The 23,111-nt window shown below is 31.5% G+C and overlaps 4 protein-coding genes across 4 annotated transcripts; 2 read left to right on the forward strand and 2 right to left on the reverse strand.

The window, feature by feature from the left end:
- Positions 1 to 154: 154 nt before the first annotated feature.
- On the forward strand, positions 155 to 12,779 carry Bma-arid-1 (ARID/BRIGHT DNA binding domain containing protein; the record flags this gene model as incomplete). Its single annotated transcript, XM_043081371.1, has 31 exons — positions 155 to 160; positions 377 to 484; positions 744 to 900; positions 1,074 to 1,236; positions 3,048 to 3,942; positions 4,048 to 4,214; positions 4,576 to 4,685; positions 4,774 to 4,918; positions 5,016 to 5,122; positions 5,362 to 5,554; positions 5,619 to 5,745; positions 5,820 to 6,013; positions 6,372 to 6,596; positions 6,748 to 6,808; positions 6,934 to 7,048; positions 7,274 to 7,472; positions 7,615 to 7,746; positions 7,951 to 8,143; positions 8,304 to 8,446; positions 8,897 to 8,993; positions 9,142 to 9,261; positions 9,502 to 9,609; positions 9,702 to 9,834; positions 9,983 to 10,123; positions 10,227 to 10,294; positions 10,725 to 10,836; positions 10,974 to 11,078; positions 11,494 to 11,679; positions 11,891 to 12,004; positions 12,214 to 12,348; positions 12,706 to 12,779. The coding sequence occupies 31 exons, from the start codon at positions 155 to 157 to the stop codon at positions 12,777 to 12,779; spliced, it is 4,833 nt and encodes a 1,610-aa protein (XP_042937305.1).
- Positions 12,780 to 12,948: 169 nt separating this feature from the next.
- On the reverse strand, positions 12,949 to 14,596 carry Bm9384 (Uncharacterized protein; the record flags this gene model as incomplete). Its single annotated transcript, XM_001902442.1, has 7 exons — positions 12,949 to 13,158; positions 13,286 to 13,432; positions 13,526 to 13,636; positions 13,773 to 13,877; positions 13,964 to 14,056; positions 14,269 to 14,364; positions 14,456 to 14,596. The coding sequence occupies 7 exons, from the start codon at positions 14,594 to 14,596 to the stop codon at positions 12,949 to 12,951; spliced, it is 903 nt and encodes a 300-aa protein (XP_001902477.1).
- Positions 14,597 to 14,781: 185 nt separating this feature from the next.
- On the reverse strand, positions 14,782 to 15,464 carry Bm5860 (E2IG2, putative; the record flags this gene model as incomplete). Its single annotated transcript, XM_043081372.1, has 2 exons — positions 14,782 to 14,856; positions 15,330 to 15,464. 2 exons carry the CDS (start codon positions 15,462 to 15,464, stop codon positions 14,782 to 14,784), a joined length of 210 nt encoding a protein of 69 aa, XP_042937306.1.
- A 624-nt stretch (positions 15,465 to 16,088) lies between these two features.
- Bma-phf-10 (phf10 protein, putative) lies at positions 16,089 to 22,187 on the forward strand (the record flags this gene model as incomplete). The annotated part of the gene is made up of 10 exons (XM_043081373.1): positions 16,089 to 16,284; positions 16,593 to 16,729; positions 17,247 to 17,382; positions 17,703 to 17,779; positions 17,910 to 17,978; positions 18,078 to 18,206; positions 18,283 to 18,392; positions 18,487 to 18,736; positions 21,243 to 21,437; positions 22,038 to 22,187. 10 exons carry the CDS (start codon positions 16,089 to 16,091, stop codon positions 22,185 to 22,187), a joined length of 1,449 nt encoding a protein of 482 aa, XP_042937307.1.
- Positions 22,188 to 23,111: the final 924 nt, after the last annotated feature.

Here is a 23,111-nt window from a genome sequence, read left to right on the forward strand (position 1 = left end):
AATTGCGCTATTTCTAGTGCTGTTAGAGATACTTTCAATACATTCATGCTATTTCAGGTCTTAAACACCATATACATCTAAAATTTTTTGGTTGCTTAGTTACTGACCTCAAGGTTTCCGTGTAATTCAGATTGGGTTCCCGCATAAAAAAATAATGCAGGTGATTTGCTTGTTTCGTGCCTTTTTGAAATTATTTGAGTATTATTCCGCACGATCTGCACAAAAGTCTGTAAAACAATTTTTCCTTTTAAATGTGTTTAAATCCATATCTGAGTCAAGAGGTGTAGATTCGTGTGCATAATTTGTGAGAGGTAATTACCTTGGAAATTTCACAAATAAATAGCAATGTCCTTGGTAATAAAATTTCTATTTTCAGTCGGATGATCCTCCGTTTTTAAGTGTTGGCACTGAAGTTAGTGCGAAATTTAAAGGAGCTTTTTGTGAAGCTAAAGTAAAGCGTATGACGAAGTCTGTGAAATGTAAAGTAAGTTAATTTCATTAAATGATTTATGTGGTTTTAATGTTAAAATTAATGCTTTTCTATATTTCTATGCATGTCTTCCCAGTCTACAAATTTTTTTGTAGACCGAAGATCTAAACATTTTGAATCGAGAAAGGTATGTATATATAGAGGTTAATGAGAACTGACTTTATATAGTAGCAAGGATTTTATTTGATGGCGATCATCGTAGCTCTATTACTTTCACAACAAGAGTTTAAGCTTCTTTTTTTTACAATTGTAGATATTGCTGAAAACACCACCTTATGGTACCATATTCGCTGACCATACCGAAATAAAGGGTTCTTTGGAAGTTAATCAACAGGTCGAAATTGTACAGGGAAGGGCCACTTATAAAGGCGTTATACAGAATATTAAAGATAATAGTGTATACGTCGTTGGTGAGTTTGTCTGTTGTAAACCCCTTTTAAATTCCTATAGTTTAATGAGTCACAAAATTTAAACTGCAATTCATTTTTATGGAAAATTAAAATTATTGCCACTCTGAATGAGCATAGAGTTTTGAATTTAATTGGAAGGCATCACCACTGTCTATTAATAATACAATTTTTAGTCTTTAATGATGGCGATGAAAGACAGTTACGACGTACACAAGTGTGCATCAAAGGTGCGAGACATTTTAATGAAGATGTCAATTTGGATGCTATGCCACTCTACAAACCAGAATCATTCAGTAGTCCAGTAGTTCTTGACGATCGAAGAGGAAAACAAAAAAGGTCTTTCTTTATCAATTTTAAATATAATGCAAAGCAGTTTATCGATGGCTGTACCGTAGCATCATCCTAATCAGTCATGATATTAATATATCTTGACTCACAAAAAATTTCCCACTTAAATATAACAGCAAATTTTTAACAGCTTATATCCATTCTACGTTATAATGGCGATGCAAATTTCTCATCAACCATAAAAATATTAAAAACGGAAAAAAAGAGGAAAGATTAATGCCCATTTAATATCAACATTATGCAGAAATTGGAACTTTTAGCAAATTTACTATGCCTAAAGATTCCTTTCAAAGCATAAGTAACAGCGAGTACCATATGGCTTTTTGTAGTCATTAGTTCCGACATGATTCGCGAATTAATCTTCATTTGATTATGCTAAAGAGGGAGATATAAATTAAGTAGAAAAATGGCAAGATTGCCAACTATAAATCGTATTGATGTTGAATTCAGTCAAGGACATACATTGACTGTCATCTTTTAGTTATGCCTCGACTTCTATCCTAAAATGTTCATTGGATTTCTTATCGTCTTTCTATAACGATAACAGTTCTGTAGCTTTTCTTCTCCGCTAACATATGTCACACATTATCTGTAGTAAGAATGCTTTCCTCTCTACTCTCTTTCCTATTTCAACATTTTCTCAAAATTCTCTTCTTTATATTGACTGCATTTTCTCAGTATTTTGGCATTTCTTGCTCCTTCCACTTTACCTTTAATCAGAGAGTATAGCAAAGTGGAAAATTTAATTTTGCCTTATCCAACCGGGTAGTTAAAGAATATCAACAGCAAAATGTTGAAGGGAGAAAATGGGTCTCGCTAGAAAATATCAACCACTCATTCGTTCATTTTCTTCTTTCTCTGTTCTCTCTCTCTTCCTTTCTCTTTGCAATAGGACAATTGAAGGACATTCAGTCATCCATTTTCCCCTCCCCTTTCGCTTCCTTATCATTGTTTCATTCGATCAATAAAGTTTAAATTTTCTTCACTTTTTATAAAAGCTAATTTTTCTCTTTTTGTCTTTTGTTTTACTTTTGTAAGATTGCACTCTTTCTTTATCTCTTCACATTATGCAATATGCATATTTGTTTTGCATCTGCTGAACATTCATTGTCATAAGCATCATATCACTGTCATTAGTGCAACCTGTTAAAACAAACGTCTGTTATGTAATTTCTTTTTTTCTCATTCATTTATCTGAAATATGAATGTATAGTTGCTCGCTTAAAAGAAAGAGAAGTGGAAAACAAAAGTACAACGAAGCATTTATGCAAAGTGATTTATGGATGATTATCGATTTGATCATAAAATTCGGAAAATTGTTAGATTTCAAGTGGTCATTAATCAGGCTTAAGTACTTTTGCTCTTCCATACATCTTTTTTCTGCTTCTGAGATCTTTAAAACTGTGATGTATTAAGGTCAGAGTGCGTTTCTGAAGGTCACATATTACTTCTTATATTCTTCAGTGGTTCATCTTAACAGCTTTCATACCTTCGAGGTGACCCATCACACCTCCAATTATTGGATTGTTGGAAATGTTCTTTCTAGTGTCCACTGCATACACTTCATCTACAATAACATCGTCGTCAGTTTTGCAGTGTGCAAAAAAAATTTTGTTTTTATTTTCTTTTCTGGACAAAAAAAACACTAATATTGATGCTTAGTTTTAGAGAATTAATTGTATGTTGACAGTTTTTTTGCACCATTACAACTGACTTGCATTTCGTCTAGTCAGTATGCACTGCGCGCATCCAGCATGCCACTGCACCTTGAGTATTATGTAAATGAATTTTATGCATAGGAGAAATTTGGAACAATCAAAACAGCAACAACAGCAATCAGTGTCAGCAAGTGTTGAAGATAAAGAAGATGGTGGTGAGCATGGTGGTGATGATGCGACATCCAGCGAAGATAGTTCAACACTTGAAAGTACTACTAGCACTACCCTATCTGACACCAGTAACAGCATCAGTGAAGCTCTAAATGTCCCTGCACAACCAGGTCGTACACTTCGTACACGTCGATTAACGTCTAAATCAGTTCCAAGACGTTTAGGCAAGACGCGTAAAGAATTTACATTCTACAAACAAAGTGATAGTGATCGTGATTTGAAAAATGCTGATGAGGATGATGATAGCAATAATAATGATGATGGCAATAGTTCGGGCAATTCGAGGGTGCGCCGTTTTGCGCGTTTACCGAAACCATCAGTTTCACGCATGATTGCTGATAAGATTCTCACCAAATCTATTGCACGAACACGTAAAAAGCGTTATGCAGCAGCAGTTGCCACGGATGCTTTGAAACGTATCAAAGAATCAAGTAGCTCTTCTGGTAAGCGTAGGTTAGGTGAAGACGATGATGATAACTATGATAAAGATGATGAGAACAGTAATATTGATGATGATGATGGTGATGATAATAATGATGATGATGATAATGGTGATGGTGATGATAATGATGATAACGAGATTGACGATACAGAAAAGGAAAAAGGAAGAACACATGCACGAAAAAAGCATTGCAGTAGTGATGATAATGATGATGATAAATCCCATACAAGTGATAAGAAGATGGATGTGATGAGTGGAAGTAGCACAAGCCGGAAAAGTGAACGAAAACGACAAGGACTTCGAGATAAGGAAGTGGAGCCAATGGCGAAGAAAAGGCCTAAAGATATTGATAATACGAAAAAGGTAAGATTTTTTCCTTACGGTGCGAATATTTGAGGGCCGAAATTTAAAAAGTTGTATTTAGCTTTCTGTGATTTCCTTTCAAATTGCTGACAATTTTATTTGCAGCTATATAAGGTTGGAAATGTTGTGGCAGTGTATGAGGATGCTACACATAGAGGTAAATGGACACCAGCAGTTGTTGTTGCAGAAGTATCGTTTAAAGCTTCAACAAAGGGAACTGTAAATATTGGCAAAAGTGATATTTTGCTGCGAAGCTTCAGGGATTCAAAATAGTATGTTTCAAATGCTGGATTTTCAGGATTTCAGTGACTTTCCCTAGATGATTATTAGAAATTATTTTGCGAAATTCTGCTGTAAATTTATTTTAATAAATAGCCAGAACACCGAACGTTGTTTAATCCAAAAATGGAGATATGATAACTGGCATAGTTTATGTTTGCTTGGTTGAAATAGTATATGCTTCTGCATATGATTTCAAGTAACATATTGTATTAACTGATTGGTTGATCCAGATTTTGGTTTATTTGGATAGTTTTTCAAATTTTGCATATGTTTATTTTTGTATAGAATTTTGTTTCTTAAGGAAAATACAAAGTGATATATCTTCCAAATTCAACCCTCTTTGTTTTTTAGCTTTGCTTGTCCGATGACTAGACTGTCTTTACCAGGTGCTTCAGTTCTCAAATTTCCTGATTCGTCGCCTAAAGCTGCTATGGATCGAGCTATCGCTTTTGTTGAAAAAGGTAAATAAATTTACGCCATGTAGCAAATTTCTTGTTTGGTACTTGTTTTTGCATAATTTGCGAAGCTGATGTGAGTTTCTTTTTTCAGAAATTTTTCCGGCAGGTTGGGAAAGGTCACAAATTTATGATGACGAAATACGATCCAAGAAACGCGATCATAGGTCTTCTTCTACTGATCAAAAAAAACGTTTGGAAACTTCTGGAAAAGCGAAACGAGAAACTGAGAAGAAAATGTATGTTAATTTTTTCCCTTAGATGTATGTAATGGTAGATATTGCATCATTGTTATTTCGATTATTACTTTTATGTTAAAGTACTTTTTTTTTATAGTTCCGCTGCAAGTAGCTCTTCAGAGAGCGAAGGCAGTAGTGATGAAGAGTATGGTGAAGAAAGAGATCAATTTACTGCCCAACTGTATAAGTTCCATGAAGAAAGAGGTTTTTTTTTTCTGCATCTTAAAGAGCAGTATGAAAATTTTTAAATATATTGTGCCTTACCAAGAATTGAGATTGAATTAGTATGTGAACAATTCTAAGGGTCTTTCTTTTTTTTGGGGGGTGGGGGGCGGGGGGTAAAAAAAGTGAAGTATTCGGGAAGAGCAATAAATATTACATTTGATTCATTTTATTTTAATCAGTTGAACTTTTAGCACATTTAGCTGCAATCGTCTTTGCAGGAACTCCAATTAACCGAGCACCTATACTTGGTGGAAAAGACATAGACATGTTTCGTTTATATAATGTTGTTCAACGATATGGAGGTAAAAAACGTGTCACTGAAAACAATCAATGGAAGTTGGTTCTGCGGAAAATGCATTTAGAAGGTTGCCCGGGGGCAACTTCAGTTACTGTCAAAAATGCCTATTCGAGGTGAATAACCTTTTCTTATATTAATCAGTCTCTACTCATTACGACTTGAGATTTTTTTTTTCAGATACTTGGATCATTTTAACTCATTTTACCGCAATTTGGGTATTTCAAGTTGGTTGTCTACTCCTACACAATCAACATCTAGTCGTAGTGAACGTCCAAATCGTTTGTTAGATCGTCATAATATACAGGTTTAGATTTATTGCTATTGATGAATTTTCTGTAACTTCTGCAATATTTCTGTCGGATAAGTATAATTTTGTAGTTGCAAAGAAGAAGATGGACATTAATGACAACGAAGAAAAAGGAAAAGGGACAAAAAGAAAGCTCAACTAAAGGAAAGGTAACAAAACGCGAGAAAGATGAAGGCATTTCACGTACGAGAAAAGAAAAAGTAAAAAAGGATGAGCGAACTATAATGAAATCTGATATCAGCGAAGATGACGATAAAATGAAAGGGTATGTAACCTTTATTTACCGAATACCTGTTTTTTTTTTTTTTTTTTTCATTTTTTGAAACACAGTCAATTTGACTTCCATTGCATTCTCTGTTACTTCTGAATGTAAGAATGTACTGTAACTAAAAATATACAACTCTGTTACTTGATGGGCATGTTTTTATAGTCTTAAACTGCTATTGCTTATTAAAACTTAATCTGTGGCCAGAAATTTGATCTCTAGCTCGTAAGTGAAGACTTCTTACTGGTAGAAGAGAAACAGATAATCTGGTTATTGGTTTTTTTTTTTTTTTTTTTGTCTTTTAAAAATTTAAAAGGAGTAATAGTTTGGCGTACTAATCAACTTTTTACTTTTTTAGTGCACTCTCCACGTCGTCGCAGAGTTCAACACCGTTACTTTGCTTATCACCTGGTAATAAAATAAAGTCCAAAACGAAAGATGAGGAAGAACAGGAAAGAGGAAGTGTGAGCGATAGTGAAACAATCGAAAGTACCAAAGAGAAAGGAAATTCTAAGATTGAAAAGGAATCGAAGGTTAAATGCCGAGGTCCAAAGAAAAAGGATAATGAGAAGGATGCAAATAAGTTCGTGCTAGTTTCTTAAAAAGAAGTTAAACATATGCACCCAGATGTGCTACTTACTCGCTAATAAAGCCTGACCATTACCAGTTACATAGTTACACAGAACGTTATTAATAACTTAATTCTTTCAGTTGAATTAATTATTCTGTTGTAGAGATGAGCAACAGCCTGTTTCGAAAGTTTCCGATCTAGATAAAAGAACTAAAATATCAAAGGTATTTTTATAACTCATTGTTTTGCTCAGGTTATTTAGTTAATGCTTTTTTTTTTCTCTCTCTCTCTCTCTCTGTTTTATATTTGCCCTTATTATCTTCATCTGTTTCATTTTTACGAATTTTAGATTGGCAAATCTGAGAAGAAGATATCTTCTGAGTGTTATATCAAGCGGAAATCTCCAAGTGTTGTCTCAACTGTCTCAAATGCCGAGCAGGGACTTAGCGAAAGTGATGATGAAGGTTTGCTTTTTACTCGGCTATGATAGAGGTTGTTGCATAATTTAAAATTTTTCGAACTGTATAGATAATGTTAGTGTCATGATAAGAAATCATCATTAGGAAAAAAAGTGTTACCTGTTGCTCAAATCATGAAGAAATGTTGGTTTTATTTCTCAGGAAAGTATTCTATGAATAATATTTAGTATTTAAGTATAACAATGCTCTTAAATATCCTCCATTTTTTAGCACACATTCGGCAAATGCGCATAAAAGAAGCTCGAAAGCTGATCGCTGGAGGAAGTCGCCTTCCTGTTGAGCAAAAAGAATTATCGATAAGCAAACGTGATGAGAATGCCACAGGAAAAGATTCAGATATTCCTCAAATATTCAGGAAAGAAAAGGCCAAAGAAGGTGTACCATGGCTGAACTGTTCTGCTGCTACAGTGTATGTTTTATCATTTTAAGCCTTGATTCTCTTTTCTATTGGTCACTCTAAAAGAGAAGTCATTCTTTTGCTGTTAATTGAAAGATATGAAAAGATCATGTATAAATTATTCATTTGTAACGATAAAAATAACTCTTTATAGCTTGACGAATTTCTATATGGGACAAAACGTGAAAGCTTATCATCATGGTCAGTGGTATGATGCAAGAGTGATTACAGTGGGTAAAATTTCGCACAGTGATGTCCTCTCTTCAATGATGGACTTCGAGGCGAGGTTTGTTTTTCATTCCATATTTTGAGAATAATCGATTATTTGTCGATTATTCATAAAAATTGAAAATAATATTCTTGAATCAAAACTAAAAAAAAAAAAACTATTTCTGGTTATTTGATAAAATATATGATTGTGAAGGATATCTATTTCTTTGATTCCACTTGTCCATTGCTTTTTGTAGCACAGTCAAATGATAATTTTAAGGTGCAAAGCCATCAACGAATCAATGCAGTGTGATGAGAAAGAGCGAAAAGAAGCATTGACAAGAGCATCGGCACGCTTAAATGATCGTTTAGAAGGTATTCTCCGAGAAATGACATGCTGTGTACATTACCTTGGATGGAATTCTCGTTACGATGAATGGGTTGAATTAATCAAAATTAAAGTGCACGAAAAAGTTAGTGTTTTATTTCTTCTATGTCACTTTCAAATTAAAATGCAAAGTATGAAATATGTAGTTTGATTTTTAGTTACTAGTTTAAAAGAAAAAAAAAAAACAGTTGCGATGAGAAATGGATGGAAGTAATTTTTTCATTTAAATCAAAACTAATTTTTAGGATCAGAAACTATCGGAAGAACAGTTTTTATCGATTGCTTCAGATAAATTAAGTGCTCCAACTCTTGAAGCAGCTGTGGCATGGCGTTCATCAGTTGATCCAGTCAAACTTTTGGCAACTGAAGCGTGTAGTAGTGGAATGAGGTCAGTAAAGCAAATGGGTCACTCGGTCTGAAATAGATTTGATAAGATGGTTTAGTACTGTTGATTTGAAACCGAGATTGAGAATATGGTACAATACGTAAAGAATATGTAGCTTTTCTAAGTTACTTGAAATTTAGAGTGAGAAAAAGCAAGGTCAGCTCAGTTCGGGTAAGAATTCGGAGAAGGAAAAAGTAAGTAGAATTGATTCTTATGGGATGTTTATATATTATAACGACGTTGAGCTGAGAAAGATATTGAGAAAAACTATTTTTTAAATCTGATTTAAGGTTGAGAAACACTCCTCATGTTTTAAGGAAATTTTGATTTTTGATTATTAGTATGACTTTTTATTTTGAAATTTATTAGATTTTGTAATCTGTAAAAAGTCTTTTTTGAGGATTTGTTCATTTCATTAAATTTTATTTTCGTAAGTGTAAATGTCGTTTTTAGACCTCGGCGGCTATCGCACACCCATGAACATATAACACATCTTGAGCCTCGTTCGCGTTCTACTACGTTTTCTGAAAAAAAAGTGAAAAAAGTGTTGGTAAGTTTTTGATAACTATTTCTTTTGCTATTTTTAGGAATCAGATTTTATTTTGGTATGTTTTTGAGATTTTAAAGCGTTTTATAAATTGATAGTTCTTTTTTTTTTCCACTTCAAGTTCTGTTTTTAAATTTATGAAAATTAGCAGAAAGTTCCGTTGACAATGGCTGACTCAACGGTACTGAAAGCATCGGATGACTCAGCGAAGCAAAGTGCTATCCATCTTGCGAGCACCAATCTTCTGACTGAATCTGATGCGGAAATTGTTGTATGCTTTTTTTCATAAATAGTCTAATTTAAAAAACTAGTGATCTGAAAGCTTTAGTATAGTGTAGTAGTGAGGAAAGAGACAGAAGAAGGAAGAGTGAGGAGGGAGCAGCGGAAAAGTGGTGAAGAGATGCATGAAAAAGGAAAGAAGAGAATGAAAAATTGCACCAGAAAAAAAAAAAGCTTGTGTTTGCATACTTTAAAAATCTGGACTGTATGTTTTTCATATTAATTGATTTAGCTTAATCGTTTGCCGGAAGAAGCTTCAGTTTCGGAAACATCATCACATCTTTCTTTTGCCAGTGAACTTGTATCGAGTACAATATTTCTTAGCGGTGTTACTGCAGAGGTTAGTATTTGAACATGATTAGTTCTTTTTTTTTTTTTTTAATATATATAATGAAACATCATTGAAGAAAAGTGAAAATTTATCAATTATAGGAAAAGTTATCCGAAGCTAATTCAAATTTGAAGCGGCGTAGACTAATGTCGGATAACCGTTCAGTGGTTGTAGATCTTTCAGAGAATTCAACAAATACACCATTTGTCGTATGTAGTACATCTCCTGAAAGTGGTATACCTAAAGTTGTTTTTGTCTGTATTTTATTTCCATAATATATTCCCAAAGATCATTTTTAAGATTCATTTATCAATAAATCAACTAAATTATTATTGAAAATAATTACCATATACTTCTATGCATTACTTATTTTATTTTGTAGCTGCTATCATTACAAAGGAAGAAGTTGTAGCTGATCATGTTTCGGTAATATTGGATGAAGTATCTGGGACTAAGCAGATTGATGCTGAAAAAACGACAAAGTATGAAAACGATCAACAATCATCATCCAATGAAAGAGCTGGTATGTTTGTTTATGTTAGTGGAAAAGATCTTATCATAAATTGGATTTTATTACGGAATATGCCATATAGTATACTTTATATGATTACCATCATTTTTTTTAGATGGAAATGATGACAAGTTGATAGTTTTAGAAGTAACAGAAGTTGCAGAAGAAAAAGAACAACATCCGGTTAGTTTTTGAATGCCTCTTTTTCCTAAAAACAAAATGATTTATTCTCATGCTTATATTTTTATTGCTTCTTCTATATGAAAATGCAATGGAAGAGTTGAGTTATTGGACATAGAATTCGATGAAAAACGTTAACAGTTCTATTTTATTATTTTATTCTATCTTTATAGAATCATTTAGAACATTAATGAGTGTTATATTTGTACTCGAAATTTTTTTTTATTTGTTTGAAAGTGGCTAACATTTGATTGCATTCAATCCTAATTACATTTCCCTTGAAACAGTGTAACATGGCTTCCACCAATCAGCTAATCATATGCTTAATAGTCCTACTTGAAGGCTATTATTAACAGAAGATTTTGTTTTAGATAATATTTATGATATCTTGACTTTTCTTCTTTTTTGAAAACGTTAGTATTTTCCCTTGCAGGATGGAAATGAAAGGCAAACGAAATTGATGGTTCTAACAGAAAGTGATGAAATAGATTTAAAAAAAGATAGCGACAACAAGCCAATGGAAACTAGTACAGTGCAGCAAATCTGTATGTTTATATTCGTTCTTCTTCATATAGTTATGATAGAAAGCTTTTTTTTATAATTCGGAATGCTTTCAGATTTTCATTAAACTAAGTAGGCTCATATTTGAATGTTAACTGATCTATTTCTCCTTTTTTTTCAGTACCTACTGATAATCTGATTCAAAAAATAACTTCATCTAAAGAAATCTCATTCGAATTAGAAGCTGCAGCTGAAGATGTAACTTTAAAGGAATGTGATGATGACGGTAAGCTATTATGATAAATGGTTAAAAAATAGGTGTCGCTTAAACTTTAAAATTTGATTCTAATATTCTGACGAGTTTTAAGAAATTGCTTGGTCATATAAATTAGCAACTTCATTTAATCCTACTTTTTCTTTATTTTTCTCATTCTTTTCATGCTTAAAAGAATATGTATATTTCAAACTTTTGTTCTTCTTGAATTCATAGTTTTCGAAATGGCATTTCATTTCGCCACTTCATTTTGTGAGTATTGCTTTTTTTTTGATTTCGCGTTCTGAAGTTTATTTTAATAATTTTGGAATTCTGCTAAAGAAATCAAACAAATTATAAGTGAAAGAAGTCAGTTAGCAGGAAAATTGAGTATTCTATAATAGTAAATGGTTTAGTTTGAAAAATAATGCATATAGAAAACTTTTAGCTTGGCATCCACCAATGTCTTTGGGACTTAAACAGCGTGGTCGTGGAATGAAAAAGAAGAAAGTTGGTAGAAATGCGTCGAATACACTGACTGAACGTAGAGGTATAGGAAAAGGAGGGTACAAACAAGTAAATACTGACGAGCGAAGTAAAGAAAGTGAGGAATGCTCATCGAGCGATGATGAAAGTATGTTTTTCGTATGCTTGTTTGACGTTATAAAATTGGTAGACTAATTTTTCGCAAATTTTGAGGATGAATAAAAATTTTTGCCTTGGAATAAGTAATGAGGATGTGTCCTTAGTTTAGCTTTGAAATAGACTTTCAAATTCATACAGACAAAGTTTTTTTTGTGTGTTTTGTATCCAGCGTTGATTATATTTATATGATTTATTTTTAGGTTTGCCAAACGTAAGGGATAGCTGGCATGCTTTGAAAGTACGTATGCAGCAAAAAGTGGAATCAGAAGGAGCTATGGCATATGCTGAAAAGGAACTAAATTTAGAACCAATCGGTATGTTAAAATTTTTTTGTTAATGGAAGTTTTTTATATTTGCGTTGGCTTCCATATTTATTGATGTATTATTGTACAGTTATTGTTGAAGTCACTGCTACAAGGATTAATTGTAATTTTTAACCGACCACTTCTGAAAATTAACCCATTTGAGCTCCAAAAATATAAATATAGAATCTGAAATTCAAAAGTGTAGAATTTTATTTCAGACGAAAATTTGACTGGGGAAGCGCTAATAAACAGTTATCAGGAACGCCTGCAAGAGCTCAGAGATATATACCATAATATACGCGCTGATCAAGCGCGTCTGGATCGTCGTTGGCGGAAAACACTCGAAAAAAGAAGTAATGCATTGTTTTGGTTTTTAACACAATGACAAAACGTTTGTTTCAGAACATTTCTTAGATACTGGAATTTTTTTTTTTTTTTTTGGTTCCTTTTTATTCCGAATTACAGAAAGGCATTTCACAAAACGAACCGATCCGGAATTCATACAGTTATAGTTATATGTTTCATTAAAACATTATTTAACAAATCTTAAGGTTGCTCTAGCTGAGAAATACCGTGAAAAACACAATCGGAAAACTCATTCCCCCACCACACTATGAGATATGGAAAAGTTTTTTTTTTTTTTTGTCATAGCTGTACTTTTCTGTTTAATCTTTCAATATGCTGTTTCTATTACATACCTTTTTTTTAAGAACAACGCGACAAGGAACACAAGAAAAAAGACGAACCATTTGTACAGTCACCTGTAGGTGATAATGTTATATAATGATTCTTATTGTAATATTGATTATGTATATATATTGTTTTTGTATTTCTTACATGTAATTGTATAGTTGTTTCTCACTTTGATGATAGGAAATTTTTGGCATATAAATTATATTCGAAATAAACAATGATTTTCCATTGTTTATTTTGAATACTCTTTATGCTAAGTTTCATGATACCTGTAGTATGGAATTAACTAATTGTTGATCCATGTCGGCAAAGAGCCAATAAAAACGATGAATGAATTCAAGTATCATAACATCTTCGGCTTTTTTGTCTTTGAGGAAACTTTTGGAAAGAGAAGGACGATTGACTTCTGTTGCATTAGTGTTTTCGCTTTTTATAAGATCACTACAAACGGCTGCTTTTGCTTCAGATAACTGAAAAAAGAAAGGTATACGATGATTATGTTTGAAGAAATAAATTGGTATGTGTTAAGACATATGAATTCGGAAAAGCTACTTTTATAAAAATAATGAGATTATGGTTACGAATGAAGAGGCATACCTTCTCTTTATTACAAAGATTTTGAAGTTCAGCTTTCATCTGCTGCAAATCATAAGAATTCAAACATTTAGCCTTGGACGCTGGTGAATTTTCTAAGATGTAAATAGCGCGACACAGTGACCCAATTCGAAGATTCACGCAAGAAACCTGAAATTAATGCTATTTTCACACTAATCTCGAAGCACTATAAACGCCATCTTATTACATAATTTTACGATATCAATTAAAAAAAGGAAGTACAGGTGAATTTTTTGAAATTGAAATCCAAAATTCTGGTAAATCGACACTGGCACATAATAGAATTGCATTTCGTAAATAATCACTGGTGCTTGTTCCAGTTGCCAAATACACCTGAAATATCATTGGTAAAGTATGAGTTTTTTTTTTTTCTGTCTTTGATAGCATTGCAAATTTCATGATTTTCCAAATATTAATTTCGATAATGCAAAAAAATGAAGTAATGAAAGTACAACAAAAAGAAACAAACTTCCAGACTTTCTGTCCAGTACTGTAACTGATCGTCGTATGTTGACACTAATGCATGCAGTTTTTGCAGCAAGAAAAGTAATTGAGGGCCATTTATTGGAGCAATCTAAAATGACTCTATTACTTACTATACAGACAAGCATCATACAATAAAAAGATATCAGATTCATCAGGCGAATATGACAAACTTACTTTTAAGCCACATCGGATAATAGAATCAATTAAGGCAAAAACAGAGTTGCTATTACCATTTTTTGGTTCATTTTCCAACAAATAAAAGTATAACTGAAAAGATAGAGTTTCTGAATTTTGTCTCTTCACTTAATGTAATGAGTCCAAAGAGTATCAAATGAATAATGATCAACTGGATAAAAATCATAAATAATTTCATCAATTTATATTGCTCAAGAAATTAGTCATGAAAATTCTTTAATAAATATGAAAAAAAAAAGTGCAATTTATTTATATGATTTGGTATTTGATTAAAAAAATATTACATTCATTGAGCTGATGTAATCACCCTGAAGATAAGCGAAGGCAGCTTGATTCTGCACAGTTTCACGTGTTCTATTATCATTGTTATTCTTGAAGAACTGAAATTAAGAAAGCTAAATATACAAGAAAAAAAGATGAAATGAAAAAGAAAAATACAAAACTATATGATAAAAAATTTTTGAAACTAACTAAATTATCATCAAGGAACCATCTAGGTGATCGGTCTAAAGGTACATATACATATGGATCGATATGATTCATATGAGAACGGTCATTAACACCACAATCATCCGAATCAATAATAAATTCAGCAAACAATTCGGAAAGCATCGCCTCTTCTTTTTTTCAACAGATTCGAATGTTTTCTACAAATTCTGATTCTGAAAAATCAAGCATGAAATTATTGCAAATTTGAGGGAAACGAAAATATTTTAAATGTAACAATAATCGAAACAATCTAATTAAGAAGTAAGGCGGAATAAAATTATTATTAAAATATTAACATTAATAACCGTTTAATTTGACGTTTTTCCAGAAGGTTTCATCTTATCCTTCATGTAGGTTTGCATGCAATTTTTAAATTTCTGCAACTGCAAAATAAAAGAAAATTAGTTAGTCTCAAGTCGAAATTCTCTTTCTTCTTTTCAATAGAAGTATAACAAATATATATATGAATGATATTGATGTAAACTGAAAAATTGATAACAGTGTGGAAATGATATTTGATTAATTACTAGTCAACTGAAGATGATTAAGTGGTGCTAACTTGTGCTAATGAATTAATTACCTTTAGTAAATAATGTTCGTCATTCAACTTTAATAAGTGATTACTATTAACCGACAATAACTATCATTAATTAATTACTACCGTTATGATACAATAATTACTGATAATAATAATAAAAGATAAGATGGTTAAGCAATGCTAACGTCAAGTAAAGTTGAGAAGGAAAAGTTTGAAGAAAAAGTATAATACTTAAAATAAAATGTTAAATTAAAGAAGAGAACAAAACTTTGCACTGATAATAATGCTAAAAGATAAAGATAAAATAGGCTATGTTACCTCTTCTTTACACTCTCGCCAATCTTTTGTATGACTCATACATTCAGCACATGTTAAATGTTCTTTCCAACATCCGGTTTTCCGAATTGCACGTTCAAAATGATCGTATCCGTCTTCCGGTTGTCCTTTTTCCATTCAAATCTTACTCCAAAAAAAAAAAAGGGAACCAAAAGTCCCAAAAATTACCAATCGTTTGTTAGTCGGAAATCAGTTTGCATAGTGGGTATGCTTAAAATTGCTAGAAAAGGTGTGATTGAAACTGCTGAGGACCGGTTACTTGCTAGTGCCCCCGGTATGGTTCTGTATGTGTGACGTCCGGTATGATTCTGTACATGTGATGTCCGGTATGATTCTGTACATGTGGCGTCCGGTATGATTTTGTGCATGTGTTGTCCCGTATGATTCTGTACATGTGGCGTCCGCTATGATCCTGTACATGTGATGTCCGGTATGATTCTGTACATGTGGCGTCCGGTATGATTTTGTGCATGTGTTGTCCCGTATGATTCTGTACATGTGGCGTCCGGCATGATTCTGTACATGTGACGTTCGGTATGGTTCTAGATATGTGATTTTGTTGCAGCAAATTATGTTTTACTAATAATCGTATATGTTTCAAATACCAATAATTTTAACTGGGGGCAGGTTAAATTTCATTGAGAAGTTAAAAGTTTATTTGTAAATTGTAAATATTTTTTTTTTTGTTTTTTCTTTTGAGTTACAGCGTCAACATTTTGTAGTATTTTACAGCTTCATTTAATGTTTCATAAATTAATTTTAGTGATGGATATTGTGTTAGGTGGAGATGAATCGTCTAGTTCGAAGCTAAGTGAAGCACCAACATCAATACTTACCTCAACGACAGTTGTTGATGAAATCAGTAATGAATCGACAAAATTATCTTTGCCAATTCCGGATTCGGAATCAATTCCTGCTGAGGGAACACCAAAAACTGGTAATTCTAGCCATCTATTTTTGATTAGCTTTATGCATTCATTAATGAATTTGATTGATTTGAATCAAGCACCAATGTTTCAAAAACTTTCCAGTAAACACTTATTATAATGACTTTTTAACGATTTCTTTCTAGCTGAGCTAATTATGGATGTTCAACACATATTTGCAAAGATTTTTAGTAAAATATTCGGATTTTTTTTGCTAGATTGCAAGATGGTAATAATCATTAACTTATGCCCATATATTTTCACTCAGCCTACTGTAAACTCTTTCCCTTCATATTTTGATATGACAAATATATTGCAGGTGGCAAAGAAGGTCGCATGGTTAAAAGTTCATCAACACGTGTCATTACAGCGGATACAACACATATGCATATTGAACCAAGCCATATTATCGAATATGAATGGCCACCGAAATCAGGCGAACGTTATTTTATCCAGGTAAGTCCCAACTCGATTTTATGTCATTTTAATTAACATTGCTGTTTGCAACATAAATTTACCGTTATGCTATTTATTAATAGTTTTGGTTTTGTCATTTTATATTACCCTGTTAATTTCATGAGGATTTTGTTGCCATTTAAACTCTACGTGATATTTTTTTAATATTTCTTTTTGTATTTCTCTGTCATTGCAAAAGTTTGGCTATTTTCCTTACAGTAACATATTTAGTCTGTGTTGAAATCTCTTTTCATCGCATTGTGATAAATTCATGACTAGAGTTATAATAGACATTGGAAATAATGCGCATTTGTTTTGTTTTTATTTTAATACTTGGATTGTCACAATGATGACTATAAGTCATTTAAATTGCCATGATGATGATTATATGTCATTTCGCACTTCGGATTAGTTGAACATATCATTGTTATGCTGCATGCAATCCCTATGGGAATATCACACATTATAGCTATATTTCATTTCATTGCAGTTCAGTGTTGCATAATATTTTATTTAGGAACAAATTGCGGAGCTGTTGGACGTAAAATCATTTAAAAGGAAGTATCCTGAATTAAGCCGCCACACCATTGAAATCAACGAGAGAGAATATTTATTGGCTAATTATAAACTCGCTACAGCTATAAATGAACATCGTAAATTTTAAATCTAGTATTTTTCTTATTAGCAATCTAAGTTATGCACGTATGTTATTTATGTCGTATCTTTTTCTTTCTTTTTTTTTTTTTTTTTTTTTGCTATTTTTATGTTATTTTTTCTTATTTTTACTGACTAAGAAAAAATGTTAGATGGGCGCCTTCTAAATTCAATATAACAACTATTATTAGAATTGTGGCCGTCTATTCAGTGAAAAAATTTTGGCTTTACCACCTCTTTCTTAATTATTGTAGGAACTTTTGTAAGCTAATGTCCAAATCTAGGTGATATGCATGATGAATGCGTATTATATTTCCAGAAATGCATGGTCTGACAGCCTTAAGAGCAATTGAGATTCATGAATTAATGGCTTCGGATTATCCAGCTATATATTCAGTAAGTCATATGCCAGATTTTTTTATGTAACCAATGTTTAATAAAATATTACGTTTCAGCAAGCATTTTTTCTGTCGATTGTTGTAACTTCGATTTACTTCGATTGTTATCAATCTTTTTACTTCTTTAGGAATACCAGAGAGCGGCAGCTGATAAAGTGAAATTGCAAATGGCAGAAGAGCAGAAGCGGCTAGATGCTGTATGTTTGTTATTATTGTTATTTTAATTAGATATTTAAAGAAGAAGACATTTTTATTTCGAGTAAGACTTATTTCGAGTGAGGCATTTAATATTCTAGATAAAACTGGATACAAAGAAGATGGATGAGCTAAGGAAGAGCGCCATAAGGAGCGCTTTTGAATTTAACTCTGAAATGAACGCAATTAAACGAACCGAACGGCGTTATTTTTGGGATTTGCAAACTTCGGTATGTTATATAATTTTAGGAGTGAGAAGTTCAGTTGTCACATGTGTACAAAAATAAACAGTACTGCTATTTTTAGATCATTCAGTCTTCAAAAAATCGATGGAAACGGATGCCTCCAGAATATACACGGCCAGGACCCTATCCTGCTGCACTTATTCATGGCCAATATCAACATTTCTATAAAAAGTATACATGATTTCCGAATATCATTTTATTGTTTCAGTAATGCCTTTGTGTTTCAGCAAACTGAATTTTACTCATGTTATATTGCAAATTTAAGATTTACACCAAAAGAATTACGTCGATTGCCGTTATCTACGGTACTGGATTATGATTATCTTTTACCTCCTAAACGACCTGTTTCACCATTACCTGTGATTGTTCATGAGGAGGAAGTAACGTCTTCAACAAATACTGACAGTAATGATGCTGGACAGCATGATAATCATCTCGAGATACCACCTCCAGTTTTATTACCTTCTAATTATAATGATGATATGAAAACGACGTTAAATAAAATGGATTCTCAGGTCAGTGTATTTTATTATATGAGATGTTGATGCATTTCCACTCTTCATTTCCAAATTTTTATATAAAATTATAGCAAATGATAAGGTAATATCTTTGATCATTTCTTATCTATATATCTGCTATTTCATTTCTTAGAAAAAATAAAAAATGGAATGAATTGACATATTCTCTTCTTTCTGCTTTCACATTTCCTCATTATTAACCGAGATTTCCCATCCAGTCATCTGATATTAACGTGTCATCAATTTGTTGATATCTTCAGATGTACTGGTCGGAGGAATCCGCTCGTTTTGTTATCGACAACTGAAGTAATCGAAAATCTTTGCTTTAAGAATTGAAATTTTAAATTTTCATAAAGTAGAACTTTGTTTTTTTATTTATTTGAAGCTTTCACGCTAACCGAGTACGTATGAAAATGATCATTTGGACCTTTTGCATCACAGACGATGCTTGAAGAATTAAGATCGGAGTTGCTGCCGACGACATACAAGATGTTGGCCACTACAAATGATTTTTTCTTTTTTAGAACGCTGTTGAAAAAAAAAAAAGAAAAAAAAAACGTTGTAATCTATCGTCCAGATTAACTCATTTCGTTCTGCTTGTGTGTTGTTGCTTTTGCAGGGTTTTTCTTTTGTATAATGTAAAATTGTGTGCCTTGATTATTGTAGGCTCACATTTAGGAGTGTATATGGTAGTAATTCAGTTAGGTTTAACCAGGTGTTTCATGAAAATTCATTCTTTGATTAATGTTTGGTTAGATTTTTATTGTTTTCATTTGTAGATAGTTTTATTCCTTCATTTCCCAATGGATTAAGCTCTTTATTTCTTTTTGACTTTTATGGTTCAAAATTTAGGGATTACATTTCCTGAGCGTAGAAAAGGACTTTTCAACATCTTTGGAAGAAATTGCATGTCTGTTCTAAAACTTTATCATTTTTATAATTTTTTATTTGAACGCGTGATTGGTATCAATCCTTTATTTCTTATAGCATCTTTTCTCCCTTTTTTCAGAAAAGCAAATTAATTTGAAACCTTCATGAGATTACATAATGACAAATATATCAGCTAAAGATCGAAAATGCTTAAAAGCAATTCAGATTTTAAACGAAAAGTAAGATAAGGACCTCGAGGAATCTCTTGATATTTCAATAATATCGATGGTAATGCAATAAAAATTAACTACCTTAGCTTATTTAATCTCTATATTTTGTGCTCATTTATTTGTTTTAGCATTTTTACGCGTCTTTCTTCATCGAGTATTACTAAATATCTTGTTTGTTAAATACTTCTGCCTTCTCAGTTTTTTTTTACGAGTATGTGGCACTAATATATGGCTTTTTAATAATGTTACTAAGTAACAAAATTTTTATCCAATACTGAGCTTATATTGAAAGAAAAGATATAATTTAAGCTTAAATGCTTAAAATAACGATTATTCTGATCTCCAAACCGACTGGATTCATTTCTGGCAGGTACATTGTTGTTTCAGTATTTTGGAAATTTTTTGCCTTTGCAACGTTACTTTTTTCGAATTGCTATTGTTGTAGCTGCATTTTTAGTTTTCAGAGAATCATGGATATATGGCATAGTACTATGAATAGTAAATAATACGTTTATGTTGATTTGAGGATATCTTACTGTTGTAGTAATTTAAATGTAGTAAATTCTTATCACTCTAGAAATATAGTTTACTTTTTTTTTAGACATATAAAGCGTACAAAATTTTCGAAAGAGCAAAAACAAAAGGACGAACAAAGTTTGGTATTTTGAATTTGAAGCATAATGAGTGGATAGTCAAAAAGTGAATAGTGGATAGCCTTTTTATATGTTTGCTTCTTCAATTCATCCACTTATTAATTCATTTATTTATACAAAGAGGACGAAAAGCTACGCAATTGATCTTTGATTATAGTAGTTAGACTAGTTTCACGTCATGCTTCTCATGTTCCATCAATTTTTTCTTCTTGTCATTTTTCTCTAAAAAAATCATTGATTTCAATAAGTTATAGAATTTAGTTTCTTCTGAGAAGAAAGATAAGAAGAAGGAAAAGAAAAATTTTCCTATTATTGAATAAATGGTGGGAATAACTTCATTTTTATGTGGAGAAAAGAGGTTTATGATGAAAAATGTCAGAGGAACAAGATTTTTTCGCTGAAGGCAACGATTTCAAAAAAAATTCATTTGTCGTTTTTCCTCTTCATCAATTTTTCCTGTCTTATATTGTTGTCGGAATTGGTAATGTCTTTTAATTATTTTCTCTAAATTGATACAGTTGATCATTTCATCACAGAAATTTCTTATTTTACTCAAAAATTTATATATTACTAGAAAATAAGAGAAGAAGGTGTCTTCAAGAAAACATGATTTGTCAATGACTAACAATATTGTGGATTTAATTTAAGATATTAATCTGAGAAAGAAAGTGATAGAAGCTGACACAAATATCTGATAAAATTGCAAAAAAGAAAAAAAAAAAAAAAACCATCATTCTATTCTAATTATAGGATTTAACTAAACAGCAGTGTTCGATATGCGGTGAAAACGAGGAACGTCAAATATTATCCTGTTCTAATTGCAATAATGTAGTACATCCGGATTGTGCTGGTTTACCGGAACACGTCGTTAAGGTTGCACTGAATTATAGATGGAACTGCATTGAATGCAAGAAATGTACTATATGCGAAAAGCCGGATAATGAGGTGAAATACGCTTATTGTAATTGGCCAGTATTTTGTTGGGATTAGCAAATTTCCGAAGTGATTGAATAAATAAAAAAAATGGAAGAAAGCAAGAGTAAGAAGTGGAAATATTCTGATTATAATTATTTTAATTATTAATATCTATATATATTGAGAAATATTTTGAACTTACGTTTTTGTCTACAGTTTAGGGTTAATGTGAAATGTTCGGTTTGTTCGATATTTTAAATCTATCAAGAGCCTTTTCATATTATTCTCGATTTCAGTGTTTATTTCTTTCTTTCTTGATTTATCAAATGAAGCAAGATTTGTTAACTTGTTTTGTTTGGGATTCATTAATTAGTTTAAGTCGTCGATTCATTGTGTACCTTCTTTCAAGTTTAATTATAATTTAGCGATTTGTAATAGCTCGAGACATACGTAATTTTCTCACTTATCTTATATGAGTTTTTTTTTTTTTAAACTTTCAGAGAAATAATTTTTGAAATTTATTTCTAAGTTTTTTTTTTTTTTTTTTTTTTTTTTTTTTATATATATACAGAGGCAATTGTATATGTGTGTGTATGTTTGTGAAATAATCAATTAAATGAGTATTTGCAGGATGCAATGATGTTTTGCGATCGTTGTGATCGTGGTTATCATACATTTTGTGTTGGTTTATCGACTCCACCAAATGGTAACTGGATTTGTTCCAGTTTTTGTTCTGATTACAATGTAACAGCAACGGATGATAGCACATGTAATGAATGATGAATGGTATTACTTCATTACACTGTATTATTCCGATGCTTTCAAATGTAATTTCTCTTCCATTTAATTTAATTCAGAAGTTTATTCCATCCGAAAACATTTATTAATCAGATTCTGTGCTTATCTATTATTTTGATTCAAATTTATGCGTCTTATTTATCAATTATTATTATTATTATTATTATTATTATTATTATTCATTTCTAGTATGATCATTTTTAGCTGAAATAGTTGCTGAGTTGTTGATAGTTTACCGTTAAGATGGATCTATTTGAATTGAAGATATATGCAATTGCAAACTATCAGTGGATAGATCTTTAAATGAATGGTCAGAAAATATTTGAATAAATTAAACAGAATTTGTTAACTGGAGGATTTTTTAAAAGTAGCAGATAAAATAAGCAATATAATGGATGTAGTTATGTTATTGATTTCCTGAGAATTATATGTTTTTTTTTTTTTTTTTGTTATTAAATCCTCATTTCCTATTGCAGAGAGAAAAAAAGACGAAGAAATTTAATAAATTAGCTAAAAATTTGTTTATTAACATTCATTATTTGTTGACATTCCATATCTAAACATCATTAATAATGGCTTCTTTATATATATATATATATATATTTTTTTTTTTTTTTTTTTTGTTTTTTGTGCTTTTGGCATTATGATTTTTTCCACTTTTTGTCGTATTCGCAATTGCATATTTTTGTTAATTATTGTTGCATCAAGAAAGGAACTCTATCTTAATGCATCTTCGCCTTTTTGTTATTTTACATGCAATATCCATTTGAATTATTAATTTGAATTTGAAACTAATTGTGAAGAAGAAGAAAATTGCTTTCCCATTCGAAGATATTTTGTTCAATTTATTTGTGATATGATGAATGATGAGGGTTTTTCTTTATTTTTAAATCTAGTTAGTGCTGC

This window comes from Brugia malayi (genome assembly GCF_000002995.4).
Source record: "Brugia malayi strain FR3 genome assembly, contig: Bm_v4_Chr4_scaffold_001, whole genome shotgun sequence".
NCBI classification, from domain to species: domain Eukaryota; kingdom Metazoa; phylum Nematoda; class Chromadorea; order Rhabditida; family Onchocercidae; genus Brugia; species Brugia malayi.